Source organism: Eschrichtius robustus, chromosome 2 (assembly GCF_028021215.1).
Source record: "Eschrichtius robustus isolate mEscRob2 chromosome 2, mEscRob2.pri, whole genome shotgun sequence".
In the NCBI taxonomy this organism is placed as follows: domain Eukaryota; kingdom Metazoa; phylum Chordata; class Mammalia; order Artiodactyla; family Eschrichtiidae; genus Eschrichtius; species Eschrichtius robustus.
The window spans coordinates 113,534-129,988 of record NC_090825.1 but is presented as its reverse complement, the minus strand read 5'-3'; the positions used below and the strand labels follow the sequence as shown (position 1 = coordinate 129,988).

The window sequence follows — 16,455 nt, the reverse complement described above, 5'->3', positions numbered from 1 at the left end:
CTCCGGGCAGTGAAAGTAGGCCCTGCAAATAACTGGGAGCCTCGCTCTGCGAAGGAGCCTGGGGGAATGCAGTACTTTTAAGTCCTTTCCTGCCTATGTGTTCCCACACTGACTGTACCCGTGCCACTTAGAAAAAATGTCAACAGAAAGTCAATACTCCACAAACGAGCATGAGGTCACAGGTGATCCTGTACCAGGGACCGCTCCCATGTCACGCGAGGGCACACCAGGTAGCGTGTTCCCACACGCGCTCACACGTGGCGGTGAGTCACCCAGCATGCGCTCACATGAGGTCACGTGACTTCACCCTAGGGACTGCACAGAGATTATTTCTAGCCCCTCTAGCACACCCATGAGACATCCCTTCATCACGGCACACTACCGACTCCAGCCAAGGGCAGGGCTGGGATTCGGGGCCGGGATTCAAACCTGGGTCGTTGTCCTTAGGACTGAGCCCTGGGGCTGCGTCCACCCAGCACCGTGGAGGCTCTTGGTCTGATGGCCGTGAGGGAGCCCAAAGCCTGTCTGCACCTGATGGGAGGGAGGGGCCCCAAACAATGCGCTTTAACCGTCCTTGACTCCGGTTCTCCGTCCACCCCCATCTCTGTCCTTGGTCCATGGAGAGCCCTGGAGAGGGTCACCCAAGCATGTCTGCTTCCTTGCGTGGGGCGCAGGAGGCAAGGTCCCCTGGAATTCCATACCAGGAAGATGCGGCTCTGGAGGGGCTGGTGCACTTTCTTCCTGGCACATGTGCTGCTGGCTGCCCGGAGGCCCAGCGATGACACAAGGCCTAGTAGCAGTCAGTCTTCTCTGCTTTCTGGTACCAGGTACCTCCTATTTGTATGATTTCTTCACCTGGTTATACTAAACATTCTGTTTGTATCAGCTCGTGTCTTTACTCAAGGTCACTTCAAATCTTTTTTAGAAAGAGGTGGAGCAGAAAACATGAGATAAATAATGCTTAAAGCAAGTATTGAGCAATGAAGAGCAATGCAGAATTCAGGCCTGCATTCAGAGGAGAGGCGTCCAGGCGCACGGGAGGGAAGGGGTGCGTGGGGGACGGCACGTGAGAGCCCGGGCAGGAGGGCCCGGAAAGAGGGGGAGGTGGGAGACGGGACCTGCAGCAGTGACGCGCCAGACAGCAGAGCCCAGGAGCCACCCGAGATTACACCTCAGTGGGCTTTATCCTCAAAGGGTCTGAAAACTGGAGGCGGGCTCAGTCCCACCTGGGGATGGTGTGGAGGTACTTCAGCAGACGGGTTAGCTCAGCACTGGACGTGTGTTCGCTGGACCAGAGTGGGCCCCTTGTACAGACCTGCACCACCGCTCTTCCCTGACGGTCTCGGGTTCCTGCAGAAAAAGAGGTGTTGGAAGAGGTCATTGAGAGGATGTGACCGCTAGTTGACCCCTGAGCTGGACCCAGGCCCCTGTGCTCCTCTGCCCTCCTCGCTCCCAGAACCTGCCTAAAGACGCACCTTTGAGATAATGGTGTGGCATTGAGACCGACCGGAGAGTAACGTGACTGAGCCCAGTTAAGGCCTCCAGGTAAACTTTAAGATTCTGGCGGGCGGGGTGGAAATCTTGAGGCCGCCCTATACAAGCCTGGTATATAAGTTACCTGCCACCTGCCAATGTGGAGTGTGGCCTCTTTCTTCGGTCTCTCTCTGCCCTCTGTGAGTATGTGGGCAATTTCAGGTTCCACCCAGGAAGGTCCCAGGAGGCTGTGAACTAACAAGGGGCCATCGTGAAAGGGGGTGGCGCCCCTAGGGACACCCGCGGCTTCAAGCTCGAGGAGTATGGAGCCAGGACCTGCAAACACTATTTGAGTTATTGGCTTAGATGCGAGATCTGTTGGGAGGGCAGAGCCTGGTGTTCACCTGGGCGGATGACAGCCAAGCTCACCTGGGAGGGTGAGGGCCATCGCCATGCTCTGACTGTTCGTAACCACCCGAACTGAGATGTTGAAATCTTAATGCCTGATTTGATGGAATTTGGAAGTGAGACCTTTGGGAGGGGTTTTGGTCCTGAGGGTGGAGCCCACATGAATGGGCTTAATGCCCTTATAAAAGAGAGACCCCTGGCCCACCTGCCACGTGCGGACACGGTGAAAAGGTGCTGACTATGAACCAGGAGGGGCCTCACCAGCACCCGCCATGCTGCACCTTGAGCGTGGACATCCAGCCCCCAGGACTGTGAGAAGTAAAGCTCTGGTGTTCATGAGCTGCTGGCCCGCGGTATTTTGTCAGCAAGACAGCCGTGCTCACCTGGGAGGGTGACCACCCCGGACTGCAGTAGCTCCTGGTCGATTTCCAGCTCCTGCCTGGGCGCCTGGCTGGGCAGGTCTCCTGGGCCAGGTGTCCACCCTTCACCCTCGGGGCACAGCGGCTCAGCAAGCAGGTCTGAACACCGGATGGGGCTGCTTCCTCGGAAGCTGCTGCCCTCTGCACAGACGCCAGCTGCACAAAGGAAAGAGACCTGGTCAAAGATAATGCATTTCTCTGGTTTGAAGGCAGCTACAAATGCAAGGAGAAAACAGGAGACCTGTGAACTTGTCCCATTTCTGGTGGGAAAGGTCAGTGAGCACATCTGCAGGTCAGGCTTTTCCTGAGGAGTAATGAATAAATCACATAAATAAACAGGTTCTCAGATCCTGACAACCAGAAAACACCCAAGGGAGAAACAGTTTATACTGAATAACGTCACGGATTGTGACCTCAACCTTCTGCATCACCCCAGAGAATGAGGCCTCGATCTCATACATCACCTCAGAGAGGGAGTCCTTACCCTCCACGCTGCGCAGAAAAAGGGATTCTCCCTCACCCATCATGTCAGAAGGGGGCCTCGCTTTCACTCGTCCCCTCAGAGAAAGCGTCCTTGCTTCACACATCAACTCAGAGAGGAGGCCTCACCCTCACGCATCCCCTCAGTGAGAGGAGCCTCGACCTCAAGCATCACCTCAGAGAGGTGGTCGCTGCCTCACACACCTCTCCACAGAGGGAGGCTTCACCCTCACGCATCTCCTCAGTGTGGGGGCCTGGCCAGATACGTGCCTCAGAGAGAGCTTCCTCGCCTCACACACCTCTTGAGAAAGGGGATCTCCACGCACGTATCACCTCTGCGAGGGGGGCCTCATCCTCCAGCATCAACTCTGGGAGGGGGTCCTCGTCCAAACACACCCCTTCAACGAGAAAGGCTTCGCCCTCACACATCTCCTCAGAGATGGGTCCTCGAGTCACTTGTCACAAGAGAGAACGGGGCCTTCCCTCCAGATTCACCTCAGAGAGGGGGGGTTTCACCCTCACACATCACCTCAGAGAGGGGGGGTTTCACCCTCACACATCACCTCAGAGAGGGGGGCTTCACTCTCACACATCACCTCAGAGATGGAAGCTTCACTCTCACACAAATGTGACATTATTTGGAAAAGGCTCTTTGCAGAAGTGAACTAGTGAAGTTTACGGTGGGCCCTAAATTGAATGATAGGTGTCTTTACAAGAGAAAGGAGAGGGAGGCTGGAGACACAGTGAGACACAGGGTGAAGGGCAGTGAATTTGGCCAAGGGATGCCTGGGGCTCCAGTAGCCAGAAGAGGCAGGAAGGACCCTCCCCTGGAGCCTCTGGAGGGAGTGGGACCCTGGGACACCTTGATCTTGGACTTTAGGACCAGAAATGTGTGGATAATTTTCTGTTGTTCGGAGCCATGAAGTCTGTGGTACTTTGCTGTGGCAGCCCCGGAAATGAATACATGTAAACATTTTCAACAGTTGATATGGACATGGAGACAGGCTTCTACTGAATCAAGTGACCAGACCAATTGTCACAGGTGGGAGAGGGGAGGAGGAGGAGGAGGGGAGGGTGGGGGGGAGGGGAGCGTGGGGGAGGGAGTGTTGGGGGAGGGGAGTGTGGGGAGGGGAGTGTGGGGGAGGGGAGTGTTAGGGGAGGGGAGGGTGGGGGAGGAGAGGGTGGGGAGAGGGGAGTATGGGGGAGGGGAGGGGAGTGTTGGGGGAGGGGAGTGTGGGGAGGGGAGTGTTAGGGGAGGGGAGGATGGGGGGAGGAGAGGGGAGTATGGGGGAGGGGAGTGTTGAGGGGAGGAGTGTGTGTGGGAGGGGACTGTGGGGGGAGGAGAGTGGGGGAGGGGAGTGTGGGGGGAGGGGAGTGTGGGGAGGGGAGTGTTAGGGGAGGGGAGGGTGGGGGAGGGGAGTGTTAGGGGAGGGGAGGGTGGGGGAGGGGAGTGTGGGGGTGAGGAGTGTGCGGGGGAGGGGAGTGTTGGGGGAGGGGAGTGTGGGGAGGGGAGTGTTGGGGGAGGGGAGGGTGGGGGGAGGAGAGGGTGGGGAGAGGGGAGTATGGGGGGAGGGGAGTGTTGGGAGGAGTGTGTGGGGGAGGGGAGTGTGGGGGGAGTGGAGTGTGGGGGAGGGGAGTGTTGGGAGGGCAGTGTTAGGGGAGGGGAGGGTGGGGGCAGCAGGGGTGGACATTTACCTTCCTCTCCTGTGCAGCTGGGACTCTCCACCATGCCTGGACAGCTGGAGCCTGTGGTTCTGGTCCCCACCGCTTGTCCTCCCAGGAGACCCCTGGGCCTGGTGCTGGCTAAGTGCTGGGAGGCCCGCCGGGTGTCACCTCGGGAGCTTCTGAGGGACCTATCCCAGGATCGAGACCTCCTGGGAAGGGTTCTCCCTGCAGCTCCTGGACCACTCTCTTGACTCGGGATCTCCTGGGGGTCTCCCCCAGGGCCAGGGATCTCTTTCTGGGTGAGATTGGCCGCTGCCCTGGCCCCCCAGGCCCTGCGGCCGTGGGTCTGGGAGCCACAGGCCTCGTCCCCGATGGAGTCCTCAGAGCTGGAGCCCAGGGGCATAGGGTTCCGCAGGGCCTCCATGTAGGACTTCCTGAACCAGCGCCTGGCCTCCACACTGGCTGGGGCCCTGGGCGGCTGCCTCCTGGAGCTCGGGCTGCCCCCCTCTGCGTGGCAGGCGAGGGCCTTGGAGCCGTCCTTGCTGTCCGTGGGGTCCAGCCTCCCTCCTGGTCCTTCAGGGCTCTCAGGACACTCCCAGGGGTCCTGCTCTGAGGGGCCAACCCCCGTGAGGCCTCCACTGGGACTCCCGGATAGGGTCCTGGGGCTTTCGCACTCAGCCCTTCCTGGGGAAGGAAGACGGCGGGGCTGGTCACTGCTGGGATGCCCGGCGCAGTGGGGCAGGGTTGGGGTGTGCTTGGAAGGCGTGCCTCCCTGGGGAGCGGGGCTGGCCGCGGTTGGTGCCGGGGCTGCAGCCTCCGAGGTGCTGCCGGGTGGCGGCTGCTGAGGCCCAGGACGGCTGGGGCAGCTGCGCAGGTTGGTTCCGGTGGTGGCGACAAAGACAGGGTCTGTGACGTTGTTCCAGGGGGTGCGGTAGACCGCCGAGCCCGAGGTCAGCAAGCAGTTTTGCAAGGGGACACTGCTCTGCTCCCCGTTCACCAGTTCCAGGAACTGTCCCGTGAAGACACAGCCGTACATGGTCTCAGGGACAGCGACTTCCTCCGAGCCTTGCCCAAGCCGGGAGAGGCGTTTCAAGACCAGTCTGGCGGGCTGCCTCCCCGCCGCCACAGTGATCTGCAGGTAGAAGTCCCCAGGCCTGAGGCTGACTCCGCGCAGGGGCGCCAGCTGCACTACCACCTTCTCGCGGATGCACAGCGGCCAGCCTTCGTGCAGGAAGAGGAGGCCCGCGTACCTGGCCTGGGACGAGAGCGATGGAGGGAGATTAGCGGCTGACATGGAACCTGTCAGAGTCTCTGGTCTCTGTCCAGCAGGAGGGTGGGCGACTGGGGCTCCCAGCACCTCAGAACACCCAAGGGATCAGGACTGAAGACAGGGCAGTTAGAAACGCGTTTGTACAGCTCTTCCTGGGTGGCTGGGGGAGGTGGACAGCTGGGGGCGGGGAGCCACCCCAGGCACAGGCTCAACCCCAGGGGCTGTGGGCTGAGCCACTCCCAGGGGTCGGCCCCACCTGGGCAGGGGCTGGGCTTTCACCCTCTCACCCCTGCAGCCCTTGGTCTAAGCTCACGGCACCCACGGGCAGCCCGCAGGCAGAGCACGGCCTCTGGAACTGCAGGGTGGGGACCACGGTGAGAGGGCACTGATCTAGGGCAGCCACGTCACGCAAGCTCCCACCCACAGCAGCCGTCCTTTCTACTTATTTGAAGGGGTCACTGGAGTTTGCAACCAAGCTGTCGATTATGGGGTGAGTCCTTAACCACCTCTTTGAGAAGAACTTGCTCTAGAAAAAAGGTTTCGACTTCAGGATGGATGAGCCAGTGTCTCCGTGGGGTGTGAGGGTGTCAGGCTGTTAGGGAACAGCAGTGGGACGCCCACATGCCAGAGCTGCAGATACAGGTTCTGAAACGGGATCACATTCTACTGTTTGGGTTTAGTTCCAGCATTTTTTTTGCAGCTTTCCCTACTCCAGCACTGACTTACTGCACAACCCCTAATTAAATAATACAGAAAATGAAAAAGAAGAAAGAATCTCATCCTAATATACCTCTAGAGACTTTTAACTTTTCTGTGCCCTTATCCACTGTTTATTATTAGTTATTTAAACTGCAATAGTAATGTAGACAGAATTTGGTATTCTTGTCAGCAGTCACCCTAAGCGAGCACTTCTGTTACTCAGTTGCCATCTTGATGGCTACTTAAGGATCCTCTATTGTCAGAATCGACAGTGCTTCTATGGATTTCTATTGTAAATCAAAAATGCAAGGAACGTGTTCATGATATCATTTTCATGATATTCTTCTTCTTTTAAATTATCATTTTCCGGGATTAGGATTACAGGATCAAAGGCTATGAATGTCTTTTATGATTCTTGACAATATGACCAATTTGTCATCAAGAGACATACTGTCAGCAGTAGGGTATCACAGTAAGGTATCACCGTGCCCGCTGATTAGCAGCGTAAGGCTTTACATCAAGAAACTGTTTCCTAAATTAACACGTATGCTGTGGAATATTGTTGTTTTAATTCACATCACGTGATTGCGAAGCCAACAGTTTTCTGATGCTTGTTTTCTGTAAATTCTCATGTACTTTTGCTCTTTCTATGAATTGTGGTCCTATTTTTGCCTTAGTTACTGCGAGATTTAAAAAAAACATTTAACAGACAGTGCAAATTTTTTTGCACTCACCGTTAGCGGACACGTACCCACCACAGTTCTGAAAGGCAAACTCTCTACAGTTTTGATTGTAAATCTTTCTACTCCTCTGGAATCCAAATTCAACAGATGCTATAAATATAGTCATGTTCTGAGTAGTTCCAGTTCTGAGAAAACTCCAGGTTGAAAAGGAGCTTTCTTTCTCTCATTTCAACACCTTCTCTAAATGGTTGTTTGAGGGAATTCCCTGGCGGTCCAGTGGTTAGGGCTCCATGCTCTCACTGCCAAGGGCCCAGGTTCAGTTCCTGATCAGGGAACTAAGATCCCACAAGCCGGGCGGTGCAGCCAAAAAAAAAAAAACCAAAACAAACCCCAAAACAAAACAAAAAAAGGTTGTTTGAGGTGTTTCAAGGAAGAGGTGTTAGAACCAAAGCTTTTTTATTCAAAAGGAGGTGGGTGGGCTTCACTGTTTAAGAGCTACAGTTCAGCTGCTAAAAGCAAGTACAGAGTCTTTCTTTATAATGAGCTTTCACAAAGCGGTTCAGGAACCTGCATGTCACAAGATCATAGCAGGTTTTCAATCATCATAGACGCATCATATCAGTTATTAACAATATTCCAAAAATCTCAGCATTCCTTTCCTGCTTGGGTGACTAAAAACAAAACAAAACAAAACTTTTCTCGTCCCTTGGAAAAGCCAGAACAGGGACCTGGCTGTGGATTAAATGTGAAAACTACAGCTGAGCTTCCCTGGGTCCTTGACAACTTCACATACTGTTGCCCCGTGCAGACCAACCACTGTCCAGGCTGTCCTGGGCAAGGGGACAGGCGACCTTCCTGGGCCTGATTGGGCACAGGGGGACAAGCTTCCCTCTGCGTGTGTCCGTGGAACACTGTCCCAACTATCTGACTGTTGGGGTCCTGTCTCCCCGACCCTGTGGCAGAGGATGGTCCCCAGGTGGTCCACTCAACAACATATTACCAGGCACCAGAAGCACCTGAACATATTTGTTCATATTTCAAGAAGACTGACCAGCTTCCCAGATCGTGACTAGGTGTTCTTCAACGTGTCCCTGGCCTGAGCTCTGTGCATGGAGTCTGGCTGCCACACGCAACTTGCTGCCTCGTCAGTGTCTGTATGTTTCAGCCAGGGCTGAAACACCCGGGTCCTGAGCAGTCAGTTAAAGCTGCCATAGACTAGAACATCACCTCTTATCTCCAACTTTTTAAGGTTTCCTTTCTATTTTGCTAATTAGGGGATGTTTCCAAAGTGAAGAAAGAAGAACAAGCAGAACTGCCCTGTATCCACACTCACAGGCCTTCAACAGCACAACATGCTAAGGTCACTGCATGGCCTCTTGTGCTTGTTTTTATTTATTTAGTTAGTTTTTATAAATTTATTTATTTTTGGCTGCGTTGGGTCTTCCTTGCCGCGTGTGGGCCTTCTCTAGTTGCGGCGAGCAGACTTCTCGTTGTGGTGGCTTCTCTTGTTGCGGAGCATGGGCTCTAGGCACGTGGGCTTCAGTAGTTGTGGCACGTGGGCTCAGTAGTTGTGGCTCACAGGCTCTAGAGCGCAGGCTCAGTAGTTGTGGTGCACAGGCTTAGTTGCTCCGCGGCATGTGGGATCTTCCCAGACCAGGGATCGAACCCGTGTCCCCTGCATTGGCAGGCAGATTCTTAACCACTGTGCCACCAGGGAAGTCCCTTGTGCTTGTTTTTAAAATGTACGTTAAAAAACACAGATATAAAACAAACTTACAACCTCTTTTTGGCTTAATATTATATCACAATCATTACCTCATTTAAAAACATTTCTTTAAAACATTTTAATCTGTGTATATTTATACATTATTGATTTAACCTTCCTCCTAATATGTATACCTGTTTTTTACTATTATAAGTAACACTGCAACACATATTATTGGGAATGAATCTGGACTTGCATTTTAGGTCACTTGCTGTGGCTAAACTTTCTGAGTCAAACTGTGCATGACAATTTGAAGATTCTGCATACATATTAAAACAACTGCTTTCCAGAGAGGTCATTACAATTTTCACCACAATGAGAAAAGCATCACCTTGTCTATCGTCCTGAACTCTCTCTGCTCTGAATACTAACCTGTCTATTTTTCTGCTCATTAGTAAGCAAAAACTTGTGTCTTGTCATTTGCTTTGCGTTTCTCAGACCACATGGTATATCTGTTTTGATTCTTTTACTTTCAGTCTTTGGATTGTCTTTGCATTTAAAGGGCAATTCTTATAACCAGCATTTAGTTGGTCCTGCCTTTTTTCCAGTCTGACAATCTCTGTATTTTACTTGGAATGTTAAATTCACTTAATGACATTTAATATAATTATTGACATGGCTGGATTAAATCTATCATCTTGGCATAAAATTTCTATTTGCCCTATCTTTGTTCCTTTGTTCTTCCTTTTATCTCCTCTTCTATTTTTTAGATTCCATTTATTTCCTCTATTGAATTTTTAGTTATACCTATCTGTCTTATTTTTAGTGGTTGCTCTCAATATTACAATATGCATCTTTAACTTATCACAGTCTATCTTAAAGCAATATATTATTTTAAAACAATGTAACAACCTTACAGCAGTAAGGTAAAATAATGACATTTCCAGATAAATAAAAGAGTAGACTAGCACAGATGCTATGCAAGAAATGCTAAAGCTATAATTTCAAATGTAAAATTTTAGCGTTATAAAGCTATAATGCTAGATGCTATAATTCGATTTACTCCCTTCCACAGTTTATGCTTTTGTTGTCATATGTCTTATTGCTACATTTGTTATAAATCCCACAATATATTGCTTTAAGTGGTCACTAATTTTTAAAAGAAATTCACACTTACAAATTTAGCCTTTCTTTGCGCTCTTCATTCTTCTGTTGATCTGAGCTTCTACCTGGTACCAGATCCCTTCAGACTCTAGACCTCCCTTTAGCATTTCTTGCATAGCATCTGTGCTAGTCTACTCTTTTATTTATCTGGAAATGTCATTATTTTATCTTCCTGTTGAAAGATATTTTTTGCTGTATATAGAATTTTAGGTTGACTTTTCTTCCTTTAACTTTTTAAAGATATTTTTCCATTGTCTTCTGAAGTCCAATGCTTCCGATAAAAAGCCACCATCATTCTTATTGCTGCCCCTGTATGTTAAGATTTCCCCTTTATGATGGGTTTTCAGCATTTAATTACAATGTGTCTAAGTGTTGTTCTGTTGGTATTTATCCTGCTCCGGGTTTGATGAGCTTCCTGGATCTATGTGTTAGATCTGTGTTTTTTAACAAATTGTTACATTATCCAACAATATTTCTTTAAATATTTTTTTCGGCCCTATTTTCTCACTCCTTCCCTTCTGGGAATCCGATTGCACATATGCCTGACTTGACACTCCCATAAGTTACTGAAGCTTGCTCACCTTTTTCCCTCCTCTCTCTCCTCTCTGTGCTTCCGTCTGCTTCATTTCTTCTGGCATGTCTTCAAATCACGTATACAGTATTTTTAGTTCTAAGATTTCCACTTTGTTCTCATTTTACAGTTTCCAAATCGTTCCTGAAATTCTTCATCCACTTCATCCATATTTACTTGTAGATTATTTAATATGTTTATCATAGTTTTTAAAAAGTCGGCCTTATAATTCCAAACCTGGCTAGTCTGTGAGTCTCTTTCTATTGACAATTTTTTCTCCTTTTTATGGGTTGATAATCTGGTGCCTTTGCATGTCTTGTAATTTTTAAATTTTATGCCTGAGCTTTTGCCTAAAGCAGATAATTTTTTAAAAGGAGGAAATGCTCTTTACCCTGTTAGACAGCTAGGATGAAGCATTTATCAGTTTAAAGCACTTAGAAACAGAGCAAGCTTGGGGTGGGTTGTGGCTTTAAACTCTCCAGGAGTCCAGTGAGATATCTCTTCACTTTTCAGCTCAGCCCCCGACTCTCTTGGCCACCAAGAATAGCTTATAAAATTTACATTGGTTGAGGCTTGGTTCAACTTTCATAAATTTCGGTTTACCAACTGTTTCAAGTGCTCCAATGGCTGGGTTCACAACTCTCCATCCAGGGAGGCCTGGTACCAACCGCTGCTGGACTTCTGAACTGGGACATGTTAAAACTATGAGACAAAAATTTTAAGACTGTGAGACCATGAGACCATGAGAGTTGGAAATCACAACACTTTGAAACTGTGTGATTTTAAGATTTTGATATATTTTGCTTTCTGTTCCCACCCATCAGTCTCCACTTATTCTGTTAGAGAATTTCTAGGATTAGTAGAGAGGATTATCATTACGTTTGTGGCTCCTCCAGATTCCAATCTGATATTCCAGCCCTGAGGTTTCTGAAGTCCGGTTCCTGCTAGTCTGAGCAGAGATGGTCTTTCTCTGGCAGCTCCTCATCCATCCTCCCTGAAACCTCGGTGACTAGCCCCAGGGATGGAAGTGTCTTCTGCTCTTTGCTCACTTAGGAAGGCACTGTCACTCCACAGTTAAGTTCTTTTAGCTCTTTGTGTACCCACAGCTCTTGGACGGCTTTAGAGGAAGGTGTACTTGTTTGGTTTGTATCAGAATTTCTTGTTGTTTTGGCAAGAGTAAAGTCTTTCATACACTTCTACACCCTAATTGGAAATAGGGCTCACCTGTTCATCAGCTCTAACTGTTTTGCCAGTTTCCTTTGTGGTTCTCTGTTAGGAGTACATGTATAAATTTCCAAATAGAAGGGTGTCTTTTAAAAACTTGATTTCTAGTTTTATTGCTTTGTGGTCTTAAGATATCAATTCTTTGGTATTTGTTAACATGTTATTGCTAATGGTCAATTCTGGTCAAATTTGGTAAATGTATATGAATGCTTAAGAATGTATGTTCTTTAATATTCTCTAATTGTATACATTCTTGAGATAAATGTATATCTTCTAATGGTAAAACTTGGCTAGAATTTTATCAGATATTGGTTAAGTTTGGAGAAGGTTCCATTTATGCTTGGGAACTATATGTATTCTAAAATTGTTGGGCTCAGCACTCCACGCATGCCCATTAGCAGAGAGAGATATCGTGTTCAGATGTTTATCTTAAGTAATATGTAAGTGGCCTGCTTTTCCTGTTTGCTTTGGAGGGAGGTGAAATCTCCCACTTGTAATTCCCTCAGTTTCTGCTTCAAGCATTTTCAGGCTATGTTGTTAGGAGTTTACAGATTGTTATAGCTTCCTGGTTGTTAGCAGTACTATTATCGAATGGTCCTCTTTAGCCCTATCAATGCATTTGCCTTTTACTATATTTAGTTTGTTGTGAACATCGCTACATCCATTATCCTTGGTTAGAATTTTGCTGGCCTGCCATTTTCAACCTGTTATTATATATGTTGTACTTTTTTTTTCCATGTTTTTATCTTGTTTATTCCCTTCTCCTTTTCTGATTTCCATTTGATTTCATTTTTTAAGTTCTAATCCCTTGCCCCTGCTTTCCCCCCTTGCAGAAACATTCTGTTTTATATCTTTCTGATTACTTTTCTTTAAACTTCTCCAAGCATTTTTTGGACACAAACCGTGATGAAACAAAGTTACAAATAAGTCAGTGAGTGATTTTAAGCATTTCTGGTTCCTACAGAGGGATGGGAAAATGGTGGTCATCGAACTCTTATGTTAACATAGAAACTTATCTTAAAATTAATATGATTAATAATGATCTCCAAGCCACATACTTCGATGATACTTGGTAAATGAATAAAAACTGCATTGAATTTACATTAACTAAAATATTTTTATATTCACAGTTGTCAAGATATGTTCATTTTCTCCTATGTCATATAGATGATCAAATTTTAATTTCTTAATTAAAAAGTAAAAAGCAATATAAATATGAAAACAGTAAGGTTGTCCCTAAATTTCATTTTATGCTTTTTAAATACCTATAAATATGCATCCATATTAAAGAGTAATATTATTCATATGGCTTTTTCAGAAGATAAGCAGTTTGGAAGTGGGAAGGGTGATGACTTGTTAAAGTGGAAGGAAAAGGAAAATTAGAAGAAAGACAAAACATTAGTTCAGAATAGCTTTTCAAGACATGCCTTTGAAAGGGAGCAAGTGTTTTCAGATCCAACTTAAAGCAGCTTGGCTCTGTGTGCTGCTTTTATCTCCTGACAGGCAAATTTCTCTGCTTCTTCCCTATCAATCAACACCCTTTAGATGTGCAAAGGTACATAATCATGAAGGAAATATCCTCTAGGCAGACTACTGCAAACAAAGAATTAAATCTAAGATATCCATGGTCATTTCTCTACCACACTCAGTTAAAAGACATTCAAAGAGTTTAATAAATCGAAGTAGCCCAGTGGTAGTTTTTCAAAAAGCCCTAATTCAATGTGACTGGAGTAGTAAAAGGTGATGATTGATAAAGATCTTACTTTTTAAGATCTAGAATGAATCTCTGCAGTTCACTGCAACATACCTGCAACGTGGCTGTCATTAGTTTTAACACTGCCGCAGAAATAACCTACAATAAAAATATCTTCCAAATAAACAAAACACATAAGAGATTCATTCAGCAGGGTCTGTCTGTATATACTGGAACTGCTCCCGTATGTTCTGAGATGACTACTCAGGAGGGGGACTTAGTCCCTTCGTACATAGACTGGAGTGAGAGTTCCCTGGGGCACCAGAGACAAGTCTGCAGACAGTGGGCTCCATGCTCACTGGCAGGTTGAGAAGCCCTGTTTCTGGGGCATATGCCTTATTTCACCAATTATTTGGAACCAGGAAAAGGTGGAGCCAGAAGCCAAAGGGAATAAGCTGAGCCAGTGCCCAAAGGACCCAATGGAATAGAGGAAAATGGGACGGTTTCCCCAGTTATGTGTTTAAACGCTACAAAAAAAATGGCTGAGACTACAATTTATTTTTACTTTTAAATAATACCCTGCTTTCTTTCAGAAAGAAAACAACAAATGCTCACTTGAATGATGTCCGCTTAAACCCTGGATTAGTCTGAAATGCACAGAAGCATATCCTCCTTTGCTTCCTTCACCAGCATATTCCCCTGGATCTAAAATCCCTACGGCTCAGATTAGATATTTTCCAGCTACCAGATTAAAACACTGCCTGTCTCTTCTCCCTAGTCAAAAGTGAACGGGCGGGCCTCCCACGGGCTCCATCCCCGAGGAGGTACTCACACAGGCCTCCCGCTGCAGGTGCTGCAGGGCCCTCTTGGCTGGGATGAGGAAGTCCGTGAGGCAGCGCAGCCCGTCCCCACCGTAGAGCTTCTCGGCCACGCTGAACAGCTGCCAGAGCACCGTGGCTGCCGTGGCCTCAAAAGGTGGGTAGAGGGCAGAGAGTGTGCTCTGTATGTAGGTGTCGAGGGATTCCAGATCCTGAAGTGGAAGAGAGGTTTGGGAAATTTAATACATCTAATAAGACAGGTGCACTGGACACCTTCACAGGCTAGCACTGAGGTGTCCACTGTGAAGGCACCCGGCGTATGTCCGGGGATGTGAGTTATCTTTGTGAAACACAGGAGGTATGGGCGAATCCCCAGCACAGAGAAGAGTTCCTGTTGGGGAGGATCTGTTGGTCCCCACGTTGTCACAGAGCAGAAGCATCTGAGGAAGTGCCCATGTCTGTAACAGGTACACCTGACACCTGTGCCCACGAGGGGAACCCTATCTAATGCCTGTGAGTGACGGCTGTCATTGTTACCATAGGAGGCACCACCAAGTTTGGTCTGACATAAGTTCCATCCCATCAAATTCTGAAACATGCACCTTAAATGCTGCTTTTTAGGATCTTCCGTGGAGCGTGGAGAATTTCCCAGGGGCTTCCCCCTTCCCTGATCCCCCTTCCCCAGCACTCCTGGCTCTGCACAGGGAATGGGGGGCCCTTGTGGGGAGGACAGAGCTGGTCCATATGCCATTTTATACTCAGAAAGGAAGTTCATCCTAGGAAATACATTTTACTTGTACTGATGATTTTTTAAAATTTAAATAGAAACCATTAGGGCATCCTGCATCAAAATCCCAGAACTGTGCTCATTCAGTCATTCCAAACACAGCTATCATTGGTATCTGATTTCCCCTTTAAATTTTGGTGCAACATGCTTTTATATAAAGACAGAAAGCTTAAATACTTAATTCTATTTTTAGATGTAACATTTCCTGAGGAAATGCCATAAGGTTTATTTGTTTGGAGAGGAAATGCAAGGCCACAAATAACAGTTAAAAGCCAAAGAGGTTAAAATTGCATAATTGATTTTTAAAGGAACAATGATTACTGTCTGAGACTCCTCTGAATGGCTAATCATGGATACTTTCCCAAGGCAACTGAAAATAAAGCAGTGAATCCTCTAAGTCTGCAGTAAATGAGGAGCCGAAGAGAAGCCATCTGTCCTGCCCGAGAGCCGAGGGCCGAGGGCCATGTGCTGCAGGTCAGCTCAGAGGCTGGAGCCCCCCCACCTCCCTGTCAGCCTGCTGAGTCTCCCAGGCCCGCACCGGCCTTCCTGCCACCTCCTGCTCCCCCGCCAGGCAGGGCCACTCCCTTGCCAACAGGAATTCTCTACCTACCGATTCTTCCCCAAAGTGCCATGTGCTCTGGCTTCCAAGAACTCAAATCACACCTGAGTCACAAACAAACATCAGTCCAGGGACTGAACGGAGCTGGTCTGGAGCGGGGGCAGGACTCAGCCTCCTCGGAAGTTACTAGAGATACAAATCGGCTGGAAGGAGGTGGGGTGCGGCCCTGGAGCACAGTCTCTAAGGACCTACTTTGAATTGAAATGCAAACTTCAGGCCCTCCCTGGGAGAGATGTCCACCTGCCGCTCAGATGCCCAAACCCAGGCCCGTTCCTCCCCCAGACCCACGGGGCAGGCCCCGATTCCTTGGTCAGCTGTGGTCAGCAGGATATCGGCTCCCACCTCGCCAGCTCACCTTCTGAAAGCTGCCCAGTGTCGGGGGGAAGGGGCCGCTCCTGGAGACCCCACAGCCCTGGTCACCCACGGGCAGCAATGGCCTCCCCGGCCCCTTCTCTGCCCTTCGGTTCCCGCAGTGACCAGGTCTGGCCCCGCACTCAGCCTGGGGGACGCCCCTCCACCAGCCCCCATGCCCTTTGGGGTCCCCCACTCGGAGGCTGGTCCTGGCAAGAGCTGCCCAAGGGAGCTGCCTGCCGCCCGAGAGGCCACTTCCTAGGTTAGGTGAGGCGAGGAAGCCTCGGGAAAGCCGAGGGAGCGACTCCTCTAGCCTCTCTGCGCTCACGTGCCCGAGGGCGCTGCCTGCACAGCCCTGTCCGGCTGTCGCCGCTCTCGGGGAGCTGCCGTGGGAGCCCCCCGCCACCCTGATGATGGGGTTCTCCT

At 49.0% G+C, this 16,455-nt stretch overlaps 1 protein-coding gene across 1 annotated transcript in view; it reads right to left on the bottom strand.

Annotated features, from left to right (window-relative positions):
* The window catches only part of PLEKHG4B (pleckstrin homology and RhoGEF domain containing G4B), a 62,638-nt gene that overhangs the window by 25,312 nt on the left and 20,871 nt on the right, over positions 1 to 16,455 (bottom strand). Inside the window, 4 exon segments of the mRNA XM_068531667.1 lie at positions 1,227 to 1,350; positions 2,265 to 2,456; positions 4,476 to 5,700; positions 14,287 to 14,484. Coding sequence (XP_068387768.1) covers positions 1,227 to 1,350; positions 2,265 to 2,456; positions 4,476 to 5,700; positions 14,287 to 14,484 — 1,739 coding nt within the window.